The sequence below is a fragment of the Salvelinus sp. IW2-2015 genome, unplaced genomic scaffold (assembly GCF_002910315.2).
Source record: "Salvelinus sp. IW2-2015 unplaced genomic scaffold, ASM291031v2 Un_scaffold2552, whole genome shotgun sequence".
Classification (NCBI taxonomy): Eukaryota; Metazoa; Chordata; class Actinopteri; order Salmoniformes; family Salmonidae; genus Salvelinus; species Salvelinus sp. IW2-2015.
Genome location: NW_019943865.1, coordinates 172,959 through 176,754, shown reverse-complemented (window position 1 = coordinate 176,754; position 3,796 = coordinate 172,959). Strand labels below are relative to the sequence as shown.

General features: G+C 41.7%; 1 protein-coding gene across 1 annotated transcript in view; it reads left to right on the top strand.

The window, feature by feature from the left end:
- The first annotated feature begins 2,315 nt into the window (after positions 1 to 2,315).
- The window catches only part of LOC112074265 (protein-L-isoaspartate O-methyltransferase domain-containing protein 2), an 8,122-nt gene continuing 6,641 nt past the window's right edge, over positions 2,316 to 3,796 (top strand). Inside the window, exons 1-3 of the mRNA XM_070440453.1 lie at positions 2,316 to 2,449; positions 3,257 to 3,564; positions 3,731 to 3,762. Coding sequence (XP_070296554.1) covers positions 3,293 to 3,564; positions 3,731 to 3,762 — 304 coding nt within the window. The 5' untranslated portion in view covers positions 2,316 to 2,449; positions 3,257 to 3,292. The remainder of the gene's footprint in view (positions 2,450 to 3,256; positions 3,565 to 3,730; positions 3,763 to 3,796) is intronic.

The following is a 3,796-nucleotide window of genomic DNA, read 5'->3' as shown; positions in this document are numbered from 1 at the left end:
GCCTTCATTTCTCAGAACAAGAATAGACTGACAAGTTTCAGAAGAAAGTTCTTTGTTTCTGGCCATTTTGAGCCTGTTATCGAACCCACAAATGCTGATGCTCCAGATACTCAACTCATCTAAAGAAGGCCCGTTTTATTGTTTCTTTAATCAGAACAACAGTTTTCAGCTGTGCTAACATAATTACAAAAGGGGTTTGTAATGATCAATTAGCCTTTTAAATTATAAACTTGGATTAGCTAACACAACATGCCATTGGAACAAAGGAGTGATGGTTGCTGATAATGGGCCTCTGTACACCTATGTAGATATTCCATTTAAAAAATCAGCTGTTTGCAGCTACAATAGTCATTTACAACATTAACAAAGTCTACACTGTATTTCTGATCAATTTGATGTTATTTTAATGGACAAAAAAATTGCTTTTCTTTCAAAAACAAGGACATTTCTAAGTGACCCCAAACTTCTGAACGGTAGTATATGTGTGCAGAGGATTCCACACTCTACATGTCAGCACCCAAAGCCAGTGAGCTCATTGAAATTCTAAATAAGTATTTACAGTCAGTATCAGAATGGGTGATTCATAATAAGCTGGTCTTAAATACATCTTCAACTAAAAGCATTGTATTTGGTTCAAAACATTCTCGAAGACATAAACTTCAACAGTTTTTTATTTTTTTATATTTGGATAATTAATAGGCTGACACGTTACTTTTAGCTACATAATATATCACCACTGTGAGTTTCCATCAAATCAAATCAAATCAAAGTTTATTTGTAACGTGCGTCGAATACAACAGGTGTAGACCTTACAGTGAAACTTACTTACAGCTCTAACCAATAGTGCAAAAAGGTATTAGGTGAACAATAGGTAAGTAAAGAAATAAAACAACAGTAAAAAGACAGTGAAAAACAGTAGCGAGGCTATATACAGTAGGAGGCTATAAAAGTAGCGAGGCTACATACAGACACCGCGTTAGTCAGGCTGATTGAGTAGTATGTACATGTAGATATGGTTAAAGTGACTATGCATATATGACGAACAGAGAGTAGCGAGCGTAAAGAGGGGTTGGCGGTGGTGGGTGGCGGGACACAATGCAGATAGCCCGGTTAGCCAATGTGAGGGAGCACTGGTTGGTCGGGCAATTGAGGTAGTATGTACACATATGTACATATGTACCCGCTGTATTCAGGTTGATCAACCTAACCCTAGTTTTATGTCCACGTCCCAGCTCAACCCTAAACTAACCTAGTTTAATGTCCACGTCCCAGCTCAACCCTAAACCTAACCCTAGTTTAATGTCCACGTCCCAGCTCAACCCTAAACTAACCCTAGTTTAATGTCCACGTCCCAGCTCAACCCTAAACCTAACCCTAGTTTAATGTCCACGTCCCAGCTCAACCCTAAACCTAACCCTAGTTTAATGTCCACGTCCCAGCTCAACCCTAAACCTAACCTAGTTTAATGTCCACGTCCAGCTCAACCCTAAACCTAACCCTAGTTTAATGCCACGTCCCAGCTCAAGCCCTAAACCTAACCCTAGTTTAATGTCCACGTCCCAGCTCAACCTAAACCTAACCCTAGTTTAATGTCCACGTCCCAGCTCAACCCTAAATCTAACCCTAGTTTAATGTCCACGTCCCAGCTCAACCTAAACCTAACCCTAGTTTAATGTCCACGTCCCAGCTCAACCCTAAACCTAACCCTAGTTTATGTCCACGTCCCAGCTCAACCCTAAATCTAACCCTAGTTTAATGTCCACGTCCCAGCTCAACCCTAACTAACCCTAGTTTAATGTCACGTCCAGCTCAAGCCTAAACCTATAGCTTCATGTCACATCATCCCAACTCAAGCCTAAACCTAAAGTTAAGTACAAAAACTCGTATTCAACTGATTGGTGTATAATATTAATCAGGAGTGAGACATGTGAGCCTAACCCTAGTTTAATGTCCACGTCCCAGCTCAAGCCTAAACCTATAGCTTCATGTCCACATCATCCCAACTCAAGCCTAAACCTAAAGTTAAGTACAAAACTCGTATTCAACTGATTGGTGTACAATATTAATCAGGAGTGATGAAACGTGAGCAATCACACAGCCCTACAATATACTGAAGTTCCTTCTGTAAAAAGAAAGTTATTCTCCATCACATTCACTTTAGCATTGTGCTTGTTAAATTACTAATTTATGTTTAGGACAATTAATTTCAGAAATGGTATTAATCAATACCCAATCAGAACGTTTATTCGATTGTAAAAATATAATATTTGAAGTAAAAATGTGTCGGATTTACATAACGTACGTGTGACGTAAGCACGTCGACTGGTTGAACGTTTACATCTAGCTAGCAGTGCACTGTGTGAGCGTTTCCYAACAAAAGCCTGAAGACGAGCAAATCAATAGCAGCAATCGGCATTTTAAAACGAAACAATTGATTATCAAGTTGTAGGTAATTATATATTACAGTTATTTTGGTGTGTGTGTATTGTCTGTCGTCCTTGCCTTGTACRGAATCTTTGTTTTGCTGTCTGCGTGCGTGGAAGACTCAGATTACGATTGTTGTTGGCTGTTTGTCTTTTTTCAGATTTCCAATATGACAACCATTTTTTTWAAACTATGTAGATAGTAACTAAGCCATTTAAATGACATGGGTTTGCTCATATGTTGTTGATATATTCTGGTCAGAGTTGGATTGGGTAAGACTTTTCTCTTAACCCAAGGCACAGGTCCGCCAGGTTCTACAGCGCCATCCTATGGTCGTGTTTTTGTCATATCTGAAAAATATGTACCTAATGTTATTCTGAAATAGTTATTACCGTCGAGGAAAATGTTATCCTACATTTCACACTTTATTTATTGTGCTTGCATGAGTCATTTGGCAATCAAACACAATGTCTCTTGGGCATCAAAGGAACCAGGCATCATTCAAGTGGCCAGGCTCCTTCTCTATTGCTTTGACACAGCAGGCCCAGTAAACATTTGGCTGGTAGCCCTATCATCTCCCCATTGGCGTCGTTCTCAGGGGCAAGCCACAGGTACAGCGATCACACCTAATGTGTTGAGGAATACTTTTTAGGTAGCTCTTTCAGTATTGGTCATTAGAATGTAAAAAGGGATGGCTGGTTTAATCTGAAATTTACAAAATATGACATGGAGGAGGCGGTTTTGTTGAAGTTTTTATTTAGTTAAAGTGGTCGCAATGCAAGAGACACTTTTGAATTCAATTACAGATAACTTAACCATTTCTCTTKTTCAGATAAAGGCCCAGAAGTTACCCTTCTCTCCAGCTAAGATGGGAGGGGCTGTGAGCGCTGGGGAGGATAATGACGAGTTGATTGACAACCTGAAGGAGGCACACTACATCCGTTCGGACCTGGTGGAGCGGGCCTTCAGGGCCATCGACCGGGCCGACTACTACCTGGAGGAGTACCGTGACAGCGCCTACAAGGACCTGGCCTGGAGGCACGGCAACATCCACCTATCAGCCCCCTGTATCTACTCGGAGGTGATGGAGGCCCTGGACCTTCACCCTGGCCTGTCCTTCCTCAACCTGGGCAGTGCTGGGTGAGTTACATGTACAGACGGTACCACCACTCTGGGCCTCATACTGGGTGAGTATACTGGTAGCAGACGGTAACCACACCACTTCTGGGCTCATACTGGGTGAGTTACTGCAAAGCAGACGGTACCCACCACTCTGGGCCCATAGCTGGGTGAGTAACTGTAGCAGACGGTACCTCACACCTCTGGGCCTCATACTGGGTGAAGTTACTGTAAAGCATGACGGTCACCAACC